The 20,321-nt window shown below is 40.2% G+C and overlaps 1 protein-coding gene across 1 annotated transcript; it reads right to left on the bottom strand.

Moving 5' to 3' along the window:
* Positions 1 to 2,345: 2,345 nt before the first annotated feature.
* On the bottom strand, positions 2,346 to 19,250 carry LOC308375494 (troponin I, slow skeletal muscle-like). The gene is made up of 8 exons (XM_080851658.1): positions 19,227 to 19,250; positions 18,929 to 18,975; positions 13,888 to 13,931; positions 13,756 to 13,797; positions 13,505 to 13,636; positions 3,227 to 3,316; positions 2,933 to 3,109; positions 2,346 to 2,812 (listed from the first exon to the last, which is right to left on the bottom strand). The coding sequence occupies exons 3-8, from the start codon at positions 13,912 to 13,914 to the stop codon at positions 2,714 to 2,716; spliced, it is 567 nt and encodes a 188-aa protein (XP_080707784.1). The 5' UTR covers positions 13,915 to 13,931; positions 18,929 to 18,975; positions 19,227 to 19,250; the 3' UTR covers positions 2,346 to 2,713.
* Positions 19,251 to 20,321: the final 1,071 nt, after the last annotated feature.

The following is a 20,321-nucleotide window of genomic DNA, read 5'->3' as shown; positions in this document are numbered from 1 at the left end:
GGCTTGTGTGTTGACTACACACAAGCCGACGTTAGATTAACACCAAAATGTACATTTATAAAAGTGACCACCACATGTTAATGTTTCAGGCTTAATGAACAGCAAGCAATAGACATAGTTCAAATATGAATGAAGTTTGTGATGAAGAATTAGAGCAAACCCAACAAGGAGCAACTTCAGCAGTCTGACAAATGAGAAGAAAGAAATCCTTTTGCGGCCATTCTCTGCCTGAAAATAATATAATGATATACTTAAGCAATATAGCACGAGTGGGAGTGGGGTAGGTAAGGGATAATCCCACGGGTGGTGTTCGGCTGTAGCCATCGAGGCCGCTAGGCCTAGTGGCGTAGGCAACAACACCCGTGGGATTATCCCTTACCTACCCCACTCCCACGAGTGCTATATTGCTTTTATAAAACAATTCTACTGTCAACAAATTAACATTTCAACACGAAGTTATTGATTAAAAATGGTTTATTTCGCCATTGTTTCTCCGCAACAAAAAATAGTTCCATTGTCAACGTCTTGGTTTGGAATTTTAAAAACTTTGAATTAACGGTTATCATCAATGCGAATGTTTCATCGCGGAGTGATTTATTTTTAGCTGTGAAAAGTCCCGTAACTGTAGGTATGTTGACGAATAACCTATAGCATGGAATGTCTCTCGTCCAATCAGAAACAGCTAAATTACGCGCTAGAACCCAATTGTTTTATAAAGTATGATATAATGACGGTTTACAATGAGATGAGCCCACACGTGTGTTGACTTGCATGCACACACTCATTTTCCCTCATCCCTATGTGCTGTGAGCATCCTGTTCGTCCTCATTAAAAAAACAACCTCAACTGATAACACACACAGTACAGCATTTGCTTTTCCTCGTTCTTAAATCCTGTTCTTAGCTAAGAACAAATCCCAGATAAGAAAACGTTCATGAATGTCAGAATTGTTCCGGGATCTCTATAAGTGGACTGCAGGGATAAGCCAGGTATCACTTCATAAGGTGCAAGTCATCCAAATTGCTGCAAAATGCGCAAAAAATTGTGGCTTTTAAGATGACCAAGAAGTTTGATCACATCACACCTGTTTCAGCTACACAACACTGACTCCCAGTGAAGTTTATGATCAATGTTAATATTTTATTGTTTGTTTTTCAAGGCTGTGAATGGTGTAATATATTTCAAATCTATTGACCTCTTATGCTCAGCCAATGGCCCAAAGATTCTCCCATTTTTAGGTCTGTGTATAATAAAGGCCTAAAAGGCCTAATAATAAAAGGCCTGAATAAAGGCCTACTACTACTGATAATAATAATAATAATAATAATAATAATAACAATAATAATAATAATACTAACAATAGTAAAAATAATAATAATAAATAGTGATAATAATTTTCTGTATGGGCTTAACAATAACAATAGCTTAACCTTGACATTTCAGGCCTATCAATAACAATATGCTATCTATCCATCTATCTATCTATATATGGTGGTGTAGTTGAAGGCCGCAGGCGGCGGGGGGGGGGGGGGGGCCCAACTACCCCTAATTAGCTTTGGGGGGGCCCAGCTTGCAAAAGTTTGAAAACCCCTGGTCTACACTGTTCCTTCTCTTTGGACTTTTATTATGTATTTATCCTCTCATTGTTTACTTAATTCTGTCTCTATTCACACCCATTAGATATTCAATCTGCTGACGGCTTTTAAAGCTAAACTAAGACTGAATTTCCCTTTTTTATCTTGATGTCAATAAATGAAAAAATGTTGTACTCTATCCCTGTGTGTGTCGGCCTGATATGTGCATTCCACTGAGGTTGTCTCCCTAAGCTAGTGTTACCACATTGCACAGCAACATCAAAAGAACCAGTAGGCACTCTCTGTTTACAAACAGATGAGCCTGAATGACTTCTGCTGTACTACTGTGAAGGGCCTAGTGAAGACCTACAGCCTAAAAGGAGTGATGAGAAAACATCAGCAGCCCTACACTACAGACCATACCATCCTTTGCTGCCCACCTCCCACTGCCAAGGAAGATAAGGTGACGTGTTCAGTTAGGAACAAGAAAGACACAAAATGCTTCTGTGCTGAGTGCCACCTGGCACTATCCCTCAGCAAAAGCAAGTATATGCGTGTGTGAATGTACAATTTAGATACCTTTTGATACAGCCTAATCTGTGTAATGTTACAGATCCTGAGAGGGACACTTAAATACATGTCACGCTGTCATTCTGAAACTCAAGGAAAAACTAGTTCAAATAGTTCATTATTGATGCATCCATTTATTTGAGAGCAACAAGAGAAGCAAGTTGCACTTTTTACTGGCGTCACACCACCATGTTACTGAATTTGTCTTGCTGTGTGAGACTCCTATACATGGAGTTTAAATAAATGTATTTATTGTAAATCTTAACCACACAAGAAATTACCTTACATTTTGTGAATATATTTACTACTCAACTTCATCAGGTTTTGCAAATTATGTTTAGTTTTTTCAAATTGGAATTTTTACTCTGGTTTTATTTTTATTTCACTCTAATGCTCAGGTCAAAACTATAATCTCGAGTACATTTGCAATACACATGATATATTGTGTTGAGCACTCTTCCTCTTCATTATTCACCTCTTCATCAGATCTCTGATCAGTCATTGCTCACTGACCACCTGCTGCATCAAACATTATCCACCTCTTCATCAGATCTCTGATCAGTCATTGCTCACTGACCACCTGCTGCATCAAACATTTTCTTCCTGCCTTCCATGCCCGACATCGCCTCCACATTTTTCCGCCAATCACCAACCTCGCTTGTCGACACCTACAAGAGAACAATGGGGACCCAACTCAGCTCTGTCTCTGTAGGTTTTTCTCAAGGGGAAGAATAGTGTATTTTTTTTTTCAAAAAATGAATATCATATAAACTGTGTCCTTGTGGTACCTCCTTGTTGTCCTCTTTCTTGACAGACTTTAAGTTGCCCCGTAGGTCCATGGAGCCTTTATGTTTGGAGCCTAGTAGAGCTCGCATCATCTCATCTGCAGAGACACGCACCTTCCGTAGGGCAGGCTTCTTAAATTTACCCCCTAGGTCCTGCACCTTCAGTTTCAACTCACGGATCTGGTACACATGAAGACAGAACAAAGTCTACTACAAATACTTACAAGAATATATACATATATATTGCTAAACATTACTTTGCCTTTCTTTGACTCTCATCCACTGCCTGTCACTCACGTCTTTGTTGTGCTTTGTCACTTTTTCCTCACAGTCATAACGCTCTTCATCAGTCGTGCCTAGCTTTGCATGGAGCTGCTCGCACAGAAGCTTTTAAGAAAACACAGAAATATCAGGAACAGTTATTGTATACCCAGGTCTTTAAAGGGATGGTGTCATACAGTCATGGACGAAAATGTTGGCACCCCTGCACTTCTGTCAGATAATGCACCACTACTCCCAGAAAAGTGTTGCAATTACAAATGTTTTTGTATTCACATGTTTATTTACTTAGTTTGCATCGGAATAACACAAAAAATCTGACAAATAATGCCAAATCTGACTTTATTACACATAAAACAAAAAAATGGGCACAAAATTATTGGCACCCTTAAGAAATAATTGTATTTGAAGCATGTAATGCTCCTTTAATCTTTATTTAAACTCACCTGTGGCGAGCCACAGATGCTGGGAATATAGAAATTATATTTGCAACCAGTTAAAATGGAGCAAAGTTGACTCAACCTTTGTGTTGTGTGTCTGTGTATACCGCGCTGAGCATGGGGAAAAGAAAGAAGAGCAAAGAATTGTCTGAGGACTTGAGAACCAAAATTGTAGAAAAGCATGGACAATCTCAAGGCTACAAGTCCATCTCCAGAGATCTTAATGTTCCTGTGTCCACTGTGCGCAGTGTCATCAACAAGTTTACAGCCCATGGCATTGTCGATAACCTCCCTGGATGTGGAAGGAAGAGAAAAATTGATGACAGAATGCAACAAAAGATTGTTTGAATGGTGGATAAATAACCTAGAACAACTTCCAAATAAATTCAAGCTACCCTGCAGACAAAGGGTACAACGGTGTCAGCCTGCACTATCCGTCGCCATTTGAATGAAATGGGATGCTATGGTAGGAGACCCAGAGGTCCCCACTGCTGACACAGAGACGTAAAAAAGCCAGACTTGAGTTTGACAAAACTTTCTTGGGGAAGCCAAAATCATTCTGGGAGAACGTCCTGTAGATAGATGAGACCAAAGTAGAGCTTTTTGGTAAAGCAGTTTACAGACAACAGATGAGGCCTTCAAAGAAAAGAACACGGCCCCTACAGGCTAATATGGTGGAGCTGGACCAATATTTTGGGGTTGCTTTGCTGCTTCTGGAACCTGATGCCTTGACTGTGTGCATAGCATCAGGAAATCTGAGGACTACCAAATCATTTTTGGGCGCAATGTAGGGCCCAGTGTCAGAAAGCTGGGTCTCCGTCAGAGGACGTGGGTCTTCCAGCAGGACAATGACCCATAGCACACTTCAAAAAGTACCCAGAAATGGTTAAGAAAAAGCACTGGAGAGTTCTGAAGTGTCCGAGATGAGTCCAGATCTTAATCCCATAGCACAACTGGGGCATGATCTCAAATCAGTAGTTGGGAGAGGGCACCCTTCAAATGTGAGAGACCTGGAGCAGTTGGCAAAAGAAGAGTGGTCCGAAATTCCAGTAGAGAGGTGTAAGACACCTCATTAATGGTTACAGGAAGCAATTGATTTCAGATATTTGTATGTCTTTATTTTTAAGGGTGTTCTACTTATTATAAAGTTGAGGGTGCCAATAATTTTGTCCGGCCCATTTTTGAGTTTTAGGTGGAATAAAGTCAGATTTGGCATTATTTCTCAGATTTTTTGTGTTTTTCCAATGCAAACTAAGTAAATAAACATGTGAATACAAAAACATTTGTAATTGCAACACTTTTCTGGGAGTAGTGGTGCATTATCTGACAGAAGTGCAGGGGTGCCAACATTTTCGTCCATGACTGTATATTGTCAGTGCTCTGAATACTCTACATTAGCTCCCTGCTGTCCCAACTCTCCTCCTTCCTGTAAAGGAGTTCGTCATCATTGTCATTGTTTATTCAGGGGGAATTGACTGAGCACAGGGCTCTTTTGCAGCAATGCCCTCCTGACTGAGGCTACATAATACAGAAGAACAATAAATAAACAAACCATAACAAAACAAAACAGACAAAATAAATAAACAAAACACATTAAACAACTCAGAAATTAAGTATGTAAAAAATAAAATAACATAAAGTAAAAAATAAAATAAAATCAGAGAATCATTTAAAACAACAGCATTAAGGCACATCCTTAGCATCTAAAAGACTTAAATTGGTTGACAGACAAATACTTGGTTAGTTTTAAATCCACTTGAGCAGTGTTCCATTTATGGGAAGCAAAGAACTTAAAAGCTATTTTATAGTGCTGTCAGTTTAACGCATTATTAACGTTTTTTTTATTGTGCGATTAACGCTTTTTATTTTATTTTTATTAACGTTCTTTTTGGCCTCGCAAACTGTGTAATAGGCTAACGTTACGGTTTGAGTGAATGGTGAGCGCAATGCGGCGAAATGGATGATAAAATAGCTTCTGAATAGAAAGTTTACCTTTAAAAGTTGTGTTGTGCAAAAGAAGCGAGCTTCACTGTGAAAATGTCCACAGGCAGCTGGCTGAAAGCACAGAAGAAGTAGGCTTACCTTTTATTGGTAACCTGACTGTTACGGTTCATTGTTTTTTAAATAAGAGGCCCGACTTCTATGTTCAAAGCAAACTTGAAAAAAAGTAAATATTAAGCCATGGTTTAACTGCACTATAGGCTGAGTCCTTGTTTATCTGAATTGTGCACTTTATAATTTTATTTTGTACCGCCCTGTTTGGCAATGTTGTTTTTTGAGTTAACTGTGACAAAAATGCAATTAATCGCGATTAAATATTTTAATCGCTTGACAGCACTACTATTTTACCTATATTAGCTTTTGTAAGGGGGATTTCAAGGGAAATGAGGCTTTGTGACCGTGTGTTCTGACAGATGGATTTTAATTTTAAAAGTGACATGAGATAATTAGGCAGTTTTCCCACTAAGGCTTTATAAACAAATAAAAGACAGTGTTTTTTCCCCCCTCCTGTCTGATAGAGGGGACCAACCAACATTCTTGTATAAGTTACAGTGGTGGGTCCTGAAAACGTCTCCTGTAACAAAGCGAATAGCACTATGGTAAACAGAGTCCAGGAGTTTTAAGGTAGCGGGTGCAGCATGCATGTTCACTGAGGTACTTGGGCTATCATCGTGTGTGCTGCAGTTGTTGATACTGTCATAATGGAGGCGCCTGGGTGGCAGCCTGTTACGGTAGCTCCTTTACCTTTGTTTACCTTTTTTCGCTATTTTCATTGTTACCTCCAGCAAGGAGGTTATGAGATCGGGTCCGTTAATTTATTTATTTGTCCGTCTGTTTGTCTGTCTGTCTGTGGACAAGATTTCTCAGAAACTACTGGGCGGATCTTTCTGAAATTTTCACAAGAGGTGGATCTTGGTCCTGGGACATCCCCATTAAAATTTCAGGATGATCCGGATCTTTGTTTTCACGCCTAAAGTGACATTTCTGGAAAACCAATGACCGGATTTTAATGAAATTTGTGTACCTCCTTGCTGGAGGTCAGAAATCTCGGATTGTTCTTGTTAGGGTTCATGCAGCGAAGCTGCAGAAACCTATTGTGTTTCTATGTTTTCTTATTATTATTATTCTGTGCTGGGATCCTATGGCAGCCCATAGAACCGTCTGGTAAAAAGTTTTGAAATTTGGCACACTGATTGGGGACAGTCCCATGATTCATTTCACCAAGTTTCATGTAGGCACATGTAGCACTCTAGCGCACGTTCACACACGTAACTTTTGACCCGTTGGCCCGATTTTCAAAAATGAGGCATCCTTGGAATCCTTGGACCAGCACGAGTTTAACGCACCTTATGACATCATTTTGCGCCATGATGGATTTTCCGCCATTTTGGAATTTATCAAAAACCTTCAAAAATGTTCACGGGTCACAATTTTTGTCCGATCAACACCAAACTTGACACACATCATCTTCAGACCAAGCCTCACAAAAGTTATTGGATTACATCTTCGCAACTAAAACCGTTCGCCCGTGACAGCCAATCAAAGTTTGCGACGAAGTCGCCAGACAGGACGTGGGTTCATATCTCAGCAACGATTTTATGTATCAAGACCAAACTTACTACATGGACTGCTTACCTCATCAGGAAGACGCTTAAGAAATTTGGTGAACTTTGACCTCTAGGTGGCGCTGTAATTACAAAAAATGCATTTTGGCCTGTAGCTGTCTACTAATGCTCTTGGAGGTCTTTAGGTTGACACATGCAAATATGTGACATTATCATAATTGATCAGGGCGCCATATTGAATTTAGTCAAAAACACTAAAAAGCAAACACAGGTCACAAATTTGATCTGATCTTCACCAAAATTGGCGCAGACCATCATTAGACCATGCCTTATAACTGCATTAGTTTATGGAACAATTGATGAAAGCGTTCGCCAGTAGCAGCCAATCGAATTAGGCGGCAAAGCCGCCAAACAGGAAGTGAGCTCATATCTCGGCAACCCTGTAATGTATCAAAACCAAACTTGGTACATGGACTGCTGACCCCATCTGGGGGACAATCAATACATTTGGTGACCTTAATTTAATCCAAAACACTAAAAAGTTTGTACAGGTCGCAAATTTGATCCGATCTTCACCAAAATTGGCACGGACTTTCTACAGACCATGCTTTATCACTGCATTGCGTTCTGAAAGCATTCGCCTTCAACAGCCAATCGAATTTGGCCGATTCGCTGCATGAACCCTCCATTGCTGCTTGCAGCTATATTTTTCATTGTTTTTCTGCTTTAATTTCGGCTAGAGTACTTTGCTGGACTGAAAACCTATTTGTTCTGATACTTTTGGTTTACATTTTTTCAGCGAATTTGATCATTATAGAGCGTTTAATTACTCCTGCATTCTCGGATAATAGCCTACGTCTATTTTGAATAATTCAGTAGCTCCTTATCTTTTTTTTCCGCTACTTTTATGTTTACCCCTCCTTTAACACGGCTGTTGTACCTTGCTGGACTGTGAACGTATATCATCTGCTACTTTTGGTTTGAATTTTTCAGCAAATTTTGATCAGTATTGAAAACAGTGGTGTATTTTTCTCGGTGACGCATCTTTTTGAAAAATGCTGCGCTACTCTAGAGAGATGCTCTTAAGATGCCAGCCTGCAAGCGCTCCCCTGCTCAATATACCAGTGGAGATCCGTAGGCACAGAAGAGGTACCAGAGCTGTAGTGAGAGTGAGACGTGGGAAAATGACTACGGCACCTAGTATGGACACACCTGGTTCTTCAAAGAGTGACCCTAGACAGCAACGCCCCTCCGATACCGTCGCCAGGTTTAGAAAGCTGCCCTATCGCCCGCCCTTGCCAGCATTACTGCTCTCCAGTACGAGCTTTTACTTCTGACCCAAAACAACTGGAAGTACAAAGAATGCTCTGCCATCTGCCTGACCGAGACCTGGCTGGATGAGGACACCCCGGATGCAGCGGCCACACCTCCCGGTTTTACATTACACCGGGCTGACAGGTCAGCTAACCTCAACAAGTGACATGTCCAACGAGAGGAAACAACATCCTAGACCATTGCTACACCACAATCCCCTCGGCTTACCATGCATTCCCGAGTGCTCCGCTGGGAAAGTCGGACCATGTTATGCTTTTCCTTGTCCCGGAGTATCGCCAGAAACTCAGAACGGTGAGGTTTGAGGACAATCAGTCACTGGCAGTCTTTCCCTCTCCCCCCTCTCCCTCCTCTCCTCCGTTTGTCATCCAGGAGGCTGAGGTGTGCAAGCTTTTTAAAAATCAGAAGGCTAGGAAAGCAGCATGGCCAGATCAGCTTTCCCCAGCTGTTTTCAGACACTGTGCAGATCAACTGGCTTATGTCTTCACAGACATTTTCAACTCCTCTTTGCAACAGTGTACAGTCCCACAGTGTTTTAAATCCTCTGTCATCATCCCAGTCCCAAAGTCAGCCAAACCAACAGAGCTCAACGACTTCAGGCCAGTGGCCCTCACTTCAGTGGCCATGAAGGTGTTTGAACGCTTGGTACTCTCCCACCTACAATCCAGTGTGTCACCGCTGATGGATCCCCATCAGTTTGCTTACCAGGCTAACAGATCTGTTGAAGATGCCATCAACCTAGCTTTTCACTCTACTTTGCAACATCTGGAGTCAAGTAACACCTATGCACGCATGCTGTTTATTGACTTTAGCTCAGCCTTCAACACAATAGAGCCACTCATTCTCTTCTCCAGGCTGCAAGCCATGAACATCGACATAGCTCTGTGTCAATGGATACTGGACTTCCTGAGGAACAGAACTCAAACAGTCAAAGTCAATAACGCAACATCATGACCTCTGACCCTCAACACTGGTGCGCCGAAAGGCTGTGTGCTATCTCCTCTTCTGTTCTCCATCTACACAAATGACCTGAGATCTTACCATCATTCCGTCAAGATGCTCAAATATGCAGATGACACCACCATCATCGGCCTAATCAAAGATGAGAATGAGTCTCAGTACTTCAAGGAGGTGAATTGGGCCGTAGACTGGTGCAGGAAGAACAAGCTTCATCTTAACGCCTCAAAAACTAAAGAAATAGTTGTGGACTTGAGAAGGAGGCCTAACACCAAAGCCTTAGTTAATGTATTTGACCAGCCCATAACCCTTACTGAGTCCTTTAAATTTCTGGGCTCCTACATCAGCCAAAATTTGAAATGGGATATCAACACCACCCACCTTATCAAAATAGCCCAACAGAGACTGTATTTCCTCAGGCAACTGAAAAAGTTCAATGTCAACAAACACCTGTTGGTGCTCTTCTATATAGCCATCATAGAAAGTGTCATCACCGCATCAATAACTGTCTGGTATGGAAATTCTGACAGTCGCACAAAAATGAAACTGGAGAGAGTGGTGACCAAAGCCTCCAACATTATTGGTTGTAACCTTCCATCAGTCCTCTCATTGTATGCTGAGCGTAGCTTAAATCGCGCAAAGAACATTATCAGAGACTCCTCCCATCCAAGCCATGACTTTTTTGAACTTCTACCTTCTGGAAGACGCTACAGATCCATGCGAGCTGGAACGACACGCTTCAACAACAGCTTCTTCCCCTCTGCCGTCAGACTCCTGAACTCTCAATGCTGACCTGGAGTATTTTTTTATTTTTATTTTTGTTTTCCCTTCCCCCTTCTCTCCCCTCCTACTGGCCTGAGCTACCTATGACAAAGAATACACCTAACATTGTTGTGTGGCAATAAAGTTTTATCTTATCTTATCTTACTGAACCGTTTGCTCTACTTGATGAATTGGTAAAGAAATCAGATTTTCACTTTTGCGTCGTCATTCTCTTTGCTTTTTGCATCTTTCAAACAGGACTGAACATTTGGAACATAAGATCCACTATTAACCTCTTCATGACTAAGGTCAAAATATAATTAGAATATGAACATAACCAAAAGTATTTTTCTGAACTTTTTTGAAAACAAAAAATATATAAAATGTCTCCTATAGACATACATTAGGCCACTGTGACATAATAAAAGACTAATAATAGGCTAATTAAACTGGTGTGTACCTGTGTTTCACTGACACCTGGGCCAATATGAGGTTTCTGTCTCTGTCATTGTATACAGTGGGTACGGAAAGTATTCAGACCCCTTTACATCTTTCACTCTTTGTTTCATTGCAGCCATTTGCTAAAATTGAAAAAAATGTATTGCATTAATGTACACTCAGCAACCCATCTTGACAGAAAAAAACAGAAATGTAGAAATGTTTGCAAATGATTAAAAAAGAAAAACTGAAATATCACATGGTCATAAGTATTCAGACCCTTTGCTGTGACACTCATATTTAACTCACATGCTGTCCATTTCTTCTGATCCTCCTTGAGATGGTTGTACTCCTTCATTGGAGTCCAGCTGTGTTTAATTAAACTGATTGGACTTGATTAGGAAAGGCACACACCTGTCTATACAAGACCGTAGAGCTCACAGTGCATGTCAGAACAAATGAGAATCATGACTCAGCACTCAAGGTTCCTAAGAGCACAGCGGCCTCCATAATCCTTAAATGTAAGAAGTATGGGATGACCAGAACTCTTCCTAGACCTGGTCGTCCAGCCAAACTGAGCAATCGTGGGAGAAGAGCCTTGGTGAGAGAGGTAAAGAAGAACCCAAAGATCACTGTGGCTGAGCTCCAGAGATGCAGTAGGGAGATGGGAGAAAGTTCCACAAAGTCAACTATCACTGCAGCCCTCCACCAGTCGGGTCTTTATGGCAGAGTGGCCCGACGGAAGCCTCTCCTCAGTGCAAGACATATGAAAGCCCGCATAGAGTTTGCCAAAAAACACAGGGAGGACTCCCAAACTATGAGAAATAAGATTCTCTGGTCTGATGAGATCAAGATGGAACTTTTTGGCATTAATTCTAAGCGGTATGTGTGGAGAAAACCAGGCACTGCTCATCACCTGCCCAATACAATCCCAACAGTGAAACATGGTGGTGGCAGCATCATGCTATGGGGGTGTTTTTCAGCTGCAGGGACAGGACGACTGGTTGCAATTGAAGGAAAGATGAATGCGGCCAAGTATAGAGATATCCTGGGAGAAAACCTCCACCAAAGTGCTCAGGACCTCAGACTGGGCCGAAGGTTCACCTTCCAACAAGACAATGACCCGAAGCACACAGCTAAAATAACAAAGGAGTGGCTTCGGAACAAGTCTGTGACCCTTCTTGACTGGCCCAGCCAGAGCCCTGACCTAAACCCAATTGAGCATCTCTGGAGAGACCTGAAAATGGCTGTCCACCAACGTTCACCATCCAACCTGACAGAACTGGAGAGGATTTGCAAGGAAGAATGGCAGAGGATTCCCCAAATCCAGGTGTGAGAAACTTGTTGCATTATTCCCAAGAAGACTCATGGCTGTACTAGCTCAAAAGAGTGCTTCTACTCAATACTGAGCAAAGGGTCTGAATACTTATGACCATGTGATATTTCAGTTTTTCTTTTTTAATAAATTTGCATTTCTACATTTCTACATTTATTTTTTTTTCTGTCAAGATGGTTTGCTGAGTGTACAAAAAAAAAAGAACTTTTCGATTTAACAAATGGCTGCAATGAAACAAAGGGTGAAAAATGTAAAGGGGTCTGAATACTTTCCGTACCCACTGTATATTAGCCTAACTGTATAACTAGATTTGCCTTTTCAGAAGAAAATACCAGTGTATGCAAAGCAGAAGTTAAAAATTCTAAACAAATATTTAGTAAAAGATTAGGACATTTAACGCAATTCAAAACATGCAGAGAGGCAAAGGTGAAAAAGGGCAAAAAGGAGAGGAGAGGTGTGTAACAACTGACATACTAAAAAAAGAGAAGAGGAGAGAGAAAAATAGACAGAGTGTGAAACTGGGAAGCTGATAAGAACATAAAGATAAAGTTAAAGAAAGAAAAATAGATCATTATGGTTGTGGTTGCTAGGATGTTACTAGGGTGTTTCTAGGGTAGTCAAGGTGGTTGCTAAGATTATTGAAGAAGTTGTTATGCTGGTTGCTAGGGTTTTACTAAGGTTGTCATGGTTGGTTGCTAGGGTTGTTGCTGGGCTACAAGATTGTGTCATCTGTTAACAAAGAGAAAGGGCTGGAATTCCATTAAGGCATTTCAGGCAGCTAAAAAATAGTTTATGTGGGTGAGAGTTACTTCCCCTGCCATGTACTTTGGGCTTTGTAACTTTGCAGACCGTTTGCACGCACAGAAAGCTATATAACACAATAAAGGAAAGGGAAAAAATGTAAAAGCGTAATAAATCCTCTTTAGATAATATCTGCTCTTTGTCACAAGTTGCTGGGCTGTATATTCCCCAGAGTATTATGTGCTGTATATTCTCCATGAATTAAAGTATTATAATAATAGTTTTGAAAGTTTTGATTGCAAGTGAGGTTTCAGGGATACTTTAGCAAACTAGCGTGGGCATACCTGCCAAACCTAACTCTAGCTTGCTAGCAACCAAAATCTCGCCTTGTTTGGTTAGTTGTAGTGTTGCTCTGCTATTCTGGCAAAAGGTTGTTGATATTTGAGCTCAACTGCAAATCAAATTACACCCCTCCTGAAGAAACGGCTTAACGGTGCAAACCCATGACAGCGACGCGACCAAATTCCATCGCTCATTTGCATAAGTTTCAACATGTTCGAATTTTCATGGTCGCGTCGCCCAAATCGCTGGTCTACGTCACAATGGATTGGCTCCCGTTGAAATGCATTGGGTTTAGAAATCGCGTCGCTCATAACGGTGACATGGGTTTGCATCGTAAAGGGTTAACAGACATTTTCCCTCTCTCATAGCACCAAAAACTCACCTGTAACTCTTTCATAGAAAGACTAGAAACCTGTAGAGGTGGCAGTTTCTCCCCAAGGTATCGCGCCTTCTCATCTTCCCTGTCTACCGTTTCTTTGTCCAACTCCTCCATTGCTCTTGCCAAAAGCATCATCTAACAGATGAAAGTCATTGGTCATCTAACATCACAGATGATAGTCATTGTTATGCATTTAAGATGAGATAAATACATTGCTGAATGACAAGGGAATTATATGGCAATGCAAAACAAACCTTTAGGGAGAGTTTCCGTGATGCCGAGATTTTGGATTTGGGCTGTACCAAATGAAGGAAAGACAGTACATATATCATACATCTATGACTGGACACAGTATAAAAGAACACATGATCATGACCTGTACATACCTTATCCACTACTGCCTTGGGATTCATGTTTTCTGATCGCGTGTCTGTAGAAACAAATCATCAGATATTCATATCAGAGATTTAAAAGTAAGCCTACTGTATTCTCTAGCAATGTTCACACATATAACCAAGTACACCATGTAACATATAACCATGTACACAGACTGCACAGTCCACACTCATGTACACTGCAAATGTAAAACATTGAATAGATACGCTTTCCACAGACCAAGTATTTTCGCACAGATTAGTGTACTGTAGACAGGAACTTTAACTTTACATTCAATTACATTTTCGTCAAAGAAAAGTTTGTTTCGGTTGTTTGGTGGCATTATTGCATCCCTTCTTGGGCCACAATAATTACCTTGAGACTGTATATTTTAATATTATTTAATTTAACTAAATATTATTTGATTTAATTCTGCATTTGCATTCCATAGCATTGCAATGTGGAATGATAGGAACTGAGATTTCCAGTTGTTTGGGAGTTGGTCTTTGTGAGTCAGGAGTCCTCTTGACTACCTCTTAGTGCCATTTTTAGGAGTTTCCCCTAAATTGTCAAGTTGTAAATGACTAAATGTAGTAGTTTTAGCCTTAGGAGGCTGCGTGAATTCAGGCCCTGATCTCCTCTTGCCCGATCTGTCCACCGACTTTTGACATCATCAAATCATACAATCATGCTCTATTGAAAACCTCTCTGGTGGCAAGGACAATGATTCTGGTTCGTTTTCTTTCAACTGGGGTACCCCAAAGTGTGATTCTGTGTCCTTCTCTCGAAACAGTACATACCACCACCATGGATCCAAACAACCACTCAGATGTATTGTTGTATCACCGCTTTTGGTTTGATCACAACCACTCATGGATTATGATGAATGACTCTCAAAGACCATGAATTACTCCAGAGAAATACTGGGCAAGGTATTGTGTGCAATTAACTACATAACTTTTCAGGATTGTAATTCATGGTTTGTTTTAAATGGTTTGGGGAATTTAAAAGAAACGTTAGCTGTTGGCTGGTAACGCTTAGCTACTACTCCCATGCCCATAGGCGGAGATCCCGGGGGGACGTTTTTTTTTTTTAAATAAATGAATATGAAATAAACGCACGACGACACAAGCGGTTATAAACGTAAAACAATGTGCATTTTAAGTGTTGAAAAATCACGATTCCCCTATTCCTTAAAGTGGTTTGGTTCACATGCTGTTTCCAACTGGCTGGGCTACCAACAGCTCTGCATTCAGTCAATCTGCCCACTACACGGTCAGGTTGTGAGATTGTTTTCCTCCTCTCTCCCCTTTCACTCCCGCTATGATACAAGATATGTAAAGAGATTTACCTCATTCTCGAACGCAGTAAGAACATGTAAAGAAGACATTTTTCTAAGCTCCATTTACGAAGTTCCAATCGATATGCTATGATATAAGTATACATAAGTTTACTAATGGATTGACAACGTGAACGTTTGACACACGCATGCCGGTAATTAACACCGTAGATAGCTAGCTAAACAGTTAGGACACTGTCCGTTCAGGGGCAGGTTAATGCTAGTTAATAGTGATGTGTCGTTCGTGAACGATTCATTCATTTTGAACGAATCCTTACAAGGACTCGGGAGTAACGAGTCCTCTCAAAAAGAGATTTGTTCTTTTTCTCATGACCACGCATCGGGACTGTTGCATTGGCTAAGCCAAGGAAACAGAAATGATTCGTTGAATGCAGGTCACGTGAAAAATGTTCCAAATACCTGTATCCGAAGATCCAGTCGGAAAAAGAATGAATCATTTCTGTTTCCTCTACCAGTACTGAGCCTATGCAGGTCATGTGGAAAATGATCCAAAGACTTGTGTCCGGCAGATGAACGAATCATAGATCCAAAGACTTGGTTGGCAGAAGAACGAAACATAGATCCGAAGACCCGTATCCGGCAGATGAACGAATAATAGATCCAAAGACTTGGTTGGCAGAAGAACGAAACATAGATCTGAAGACCCGTATCCGGCAGATGAACGAATCATAGATCCAAAGACTTGGTTGGCAGAAGAGCGAAACATAGATCCAAAGACCCGTATCCGGCAAATGAACGAAACGTTAATCCAAAGACACGGTTGGGAGGTGAACGATTCGTTCATCTGCCGGATACAACACTTTGGATAATTTTTCACGTGACCTGCATTGCTCATCATGGGAAGCTAGAGAAAAAAGAAATGATTCGTTCATTTTGACTGGGTCTTTGGATGCGGGTCTTTGGATAATTTTTCACGTAACCTGCATATGCTCAGAGGAGGAAACAGAAAGGACTTATTAACCTTGTTCACTTTCGTGTGACTAGGTTTAGTAAGACGTGAATGATATTCGTTCACAAGTAATAATTACAGGTTTCGTTATTTTAACTTTTTTGTGCTTTACTTACAGTTCAGTTCAGTGCGGCGTAATTGTTCGCCGTGATAATTAAATGCTAATGTGATAATAAATGACCATTTCATCCAAACTTTCATGATACATTATTTGAATGCAGGAACTTCATTTAAATTAGTATCTGCTGGTTTACATGCACTAACCTACATGAAAATATGATACGTATTTAGGCCAGGGAATTGGCTATAAAATGTTGAGCAACACCCCCCCCCCCCCCCTTAAAATGAACGAATGACTCGAAAAAAGATTTGTTCTTTTTACTGAACGAGATTCAAAGATTCGAGTCAGTAAAATGATCCGAACTTCCCATCACTACAATAAACGTAGGCCTTCATCTCAGTTCCTCTCCATATAAGTTAAATTAACTGAAGGTAAAGTAATGTTATTTTTTTCTTGGACTAGACTAACCATGCTGGTACAGACTGTGAGGGGCGACAGTGGTATGGAGGTAGAGAGGTCGTATAGTAATTAGAAGTTTGCAAGTTCGATTCCGTGTCGAGGCGTCCTTGAGCTCTTCTTATATTTCGTGTTAGTGCATTTAATGCTGTTTTGATAATTCAAAAATCACGTCGAATTTCTGTTTGTAAAAATGTTAAGAGAATTCGTATTTAGCAGTTTATGCCCCCCCCCCCCGGAATTACTCTCTGAAATGTTCCCATGTATTGTCCCCCCCTACAATGAAATGGGATCACCGCCTCTGCCCATGCACACATCCACAGCTGAAGTGCCCTTGAGCAAGGCACCTAAGCCCGATCACTGCTCCCTGGGCGCCGCCAAAAGGTCACTACCCTGTGTCACTACCCTTGATGACTCAAATGCAGAGGTGGAATTCCGAGTGTGTGTGTCTACACCACCTCTGCCAAAGAGTCACTTTCACTTTTCACCTTTACTAACTATGCTAGATAGCTGATATTAAGTAAGTGGGTTGGTTTTTTTACCTTGTTACTTTGTACTTTACGTTACACAAGCTAAACAAGCTGGAATGTAGGCTATAAATAATCCACTGTGTTGGTGGTTTCTTTATTTACTTAAAAAATACAGCAGATGAGTTTCCATTAAGTGGTTTAAAATCTTAGGCCCACTATAAGCAAGTTGGCTTAACGCTGACATTGACAGCTATGTCAGCTGGCTAAAATGTATGGATGGTTGGTTTAAACAGTTCACGAAAACTGTGGTTTAAACAGTGGGGGAAAATATTTCATAACCAGGCAGATATGTACATGTAACACGTGCCATATGTGCTGAAATATAGACGGTTATTAATGGCTTGTGTTTTTACATGGTTGGGAAAGTCTTTGATGGTCAGCCAGATTTGAAGCATAAATGTAATGCTGACATAAGGTGAAATATAAATAATATTTATTAATAATGGCTTGTTAACAAAGAAGACAAAGATTTTGGAGCTCTCAGTGCTGTGAAATCTTGGTCTTAATGGTTAAACAGACAGATTTGTAAAGGTAAGGCTGACACTGGGTGAAGACTGTTAAAGAATGGTTTGTATTAAAGCAAAGACTTTTGTTCTAGATGGCTCTGGTCTACCGCTGGCAGAGTGAATAACTTCACAATAGGCGAGACAATAACATGAATACATCAAGGTGCATGGCCACCATTTTTACACAGACGACACAGGATCAGGATGGACATGTCAGAGTTGGAGTGGTGTCAATATATCAAAAGATCTAGGAGGATTAACGGCGCCAAAAAAATAACACTCAATGAATAATAATACATAGTACAACTTAAAAGCAATATTAATTACTAGCAGCCACCATGACTACTTGCCACCAGCTTAGCAACAACTTTAATTACCATAGCAACCACCCTGTCTACCCTAGCACCACCTTTGCAATCATTTCAGTTACCCTAGCAACATCCTCACCACCACAGGCATAATGACCACCCTTTAAGTGCTCTGATCATGCCGACAGGGCTTAACTTCATGAAGCCGAGGGCATGAAAGAGATGTGATTTATTTAAGATAAAAGAAAACTGGATATTATTTTGGATATCAGGAAAATGTGGGACGTGGACTTCTGCATTAATGTTGTGAATATGGTACATGGATTCGGGACCCCATTATGAGGAAGCAAAAAGAATATCTGTAATGAATTAAATACATTTTTGCTAATAACTGTTGTAGTGATTTGCATATGTAATGAAACTGTGGAATCCACTGTAAACATAAACCAGACTTTGATCTTGAAAATTAAAGCAAGGGGAGGAAGGTATTAAGAATGAGATAAAATGACAGCATCTGTGTCTATATATCACATAAACCCAACAATCTATTTAATTTATAGTAAGTAAATTAACCAAACAACACATGTGCTAGACCTTATTAGGAAGACATGCTGGATGTGTTCAAATTCACCATTAGAAAATGCATTGAGGAAAAGGTACTTCAAAATTATTGTTCCAAAGGCCGATTTGAAGATTATGTTGCATAGCCTGTTATTTAACACTCAATAGTAATCAAATAATCCACACCTTGCCACATACATAAAATAATTTAAGACAGATTCTTACCATTTGTATGTCAACTTACACTTTTATACACATTGTAAAACAACTACAATGAAGAGGCCAACGTAGCATTGAGCATGTCTGTTAAAAATTACATACTTATCTCAGAAGTGCCGGTATGAAGCTCATGAAATATAGTTTGCTGTCTGAAAGAACAGAAATCAGTGGGTCGAGAGGTCATCTAAACTGTCAGCACACACATAACTCATTTTAAAGCAAATACTATGCTCAAAGTTTCAGACATAAACTTAAAGTATTCTCAAAAGATATTAAAAAAGTACATCATCTGATATTTACAATCACTGTGTCAATATGCATTTACATTGTTAAATAAAAACAGATAGACTATACCAGTGAGCACGTCAAGTTTACCCTGAAACACAAACACAAACTGTACCTGGGTTCTCTTCAGCAGGTACCCACCAACAATGAGAGCAGAGCAGAGGGACAGCAGGTGTTTAAGACCCTGGAAGCTTATAGTCCTGTACTGCCACTGGAGGACAGATATAGCATATGTTGTCTGCTGTTAAGAATGAGCCGGTTAGCTCTCAGGCATGAAACATTAGCTGCTCTTATACTGGGACAATGCAGGGTACATCTAAGAATACATTGTGACCATCATTGCCAGAAATGGCACTCCGTACAAATCCTGATGTAATTTGTGTCACAATTCTGACACAACAGACGATGAAAATGAAGCAGTGGGCTGTGACAACTGAAACAAAAGTTTCATTTTTTAAGGCAGCTTATGCTCATAAGTGTAGGAAAGGGGCATCAACAAATAGACTAATGTAAACATGTCTTAACACATCATGTATTATATTTGTCTGCAACACCATTTTAATACATAAAATACCATGTCCTGTATATGGGAATCATCTCCTCCTAGAATCTGGTGTGGATGAATCGTTCCACAAAGAAAGCACATTAAAGGGGCCTACACTTCACAGGCTACAAAGTACATACTCAAACCCACTAAACCATGTGGTTATTTATCCCCAAAACATTTTCCTAAATGTCATGTCTAACACATAAAACTGAAATACCAAGCAATTGAAATAGCCTCACAAACACAACAGATTTTTTTTTTTTTTTTTTTACTGAAACACACTATACATTCTATCCTTATTTGATGTCTCTGACAATCTGAAATCTTTTGTTTCTATCTTTGTTGTATGGGGATTTCTACAAAATATGTATTGATCATATATAGTATATTGACAGCCTGGCATAACCCACCAGAACAATAAGTAGTTTAGAGTTACTCAATGCTTTGCCATTGTTTGACAGAATAGCAGCATCAAGATGTGATGATAGCAAAAGGGGCTAGTAGGTGTCACCGTGGAGATGGGTGTCAAGACTGCCTTGAAACTTTGAAACAATTGCCTTGAATGTTTCAGTGTTTCACAAAGCCTTGCTACTCCCATCGCTATCGTTAGCTTAGAATATTTTACGATAGCTTGCTAACTTGCAAGAGTTACCAGCTTTGACA

Source organism: Sprattus sprattus (assembly GCF_963457725.1).
Source record: "Sprattus sprattus genome assembly, chromosome: 14".
Classification (NCBI taxonomy): domain Eukaryota; kingdom Metazoa; phylum Chordata; class Actinopteri; order Clupeiformes; family Clupeidae; genus Sprattus; species Sprattus sprattus.
The sequence above is the reverse complement of the archived record's forward strand: the minus strand, read 5'-3'. Positions and strand labels throughout refer to the sequence as shown.